The sequence below is a fragment of the Pterocles gutturalis genome, unplaced genomic scaffold, assembly GCF_000699245.1.
Source record: "Pterocles gutturalis isolate BGI_N339 unplaced genomic scaffold, ASM69924v1 scaffold15049, whole genome shotgun sequence".
In the NCBI taxonomy this organism is placed as follows: Eukaryota; Metazoa; Chordata; class Aves; order Pterocliformes; family Pteroclidae; genus Pterocles; species Pterocles gutturalis.
The window spans coordinates 1-368 of NW_010135948.1; the positions used below are offsets into that span (position 1 = coordinate 1).

At 66.3% G+C, this 368-nt stretch overlaps 1 protein-coding gene across 1 annotated transcript in view; it reads left to right on the plus strand.

The window, feature by feature from the left end:
- Nucleotides 1–249: 249 nt before the first annotated feature.
- Nucleotides 250–368, plus strand: part of LOC104468097 (ubiquitin-conjugating enzyme E2 Q1-like) — a gene marked incomplete at its 5' end in the record, with an annotated part of 1,027 nt that continues 908 nt past the window's right edge. The window contains one exon of the mRNA XM_010082113.1: nucleotides 250–310. Within this exon, the coding sequence (XP_010080415.1) occupies nucleotides 250–310 (61 nt within the window). The remainder of the gene's footprint in view (nucleotides 311–368) is intronic.

Here is a 368-nt window from a genome sequence, read left to right on the forward strand (position 1 = left end):
CAGCGCTGGGGGATGTGGGGAGCGGGGATTTTCTGGCTCCGAGGGTGCTCCTGCCCCTTTCCTGAGCCCCGGGGAACGGGGATGGAGCAGTTGGAGGGAGGTGGCTGCCCTGGGGTCGGCCGTTGCGCCTGAGCGCTGCTTTCCAGGGGTCTGGGCCGGGCTGGGGTTCTTCTGAGGGGCTGAGGGGGGTGGAAATGGGGGTGGTGGTGGCTCAGCCCCCCTGGTGACGCGCCTCGTCCCTTCTTGCAGGATACTATGCAGTTGAACTCGTGAACGACAGCCTGTACGATTGGAACGTCAAACTCCTCAAGTAGGTGCCGCATCTGGGGTCGGGGCCGTTGGCAGCGGGACCTCGACTGCTGCCCCCC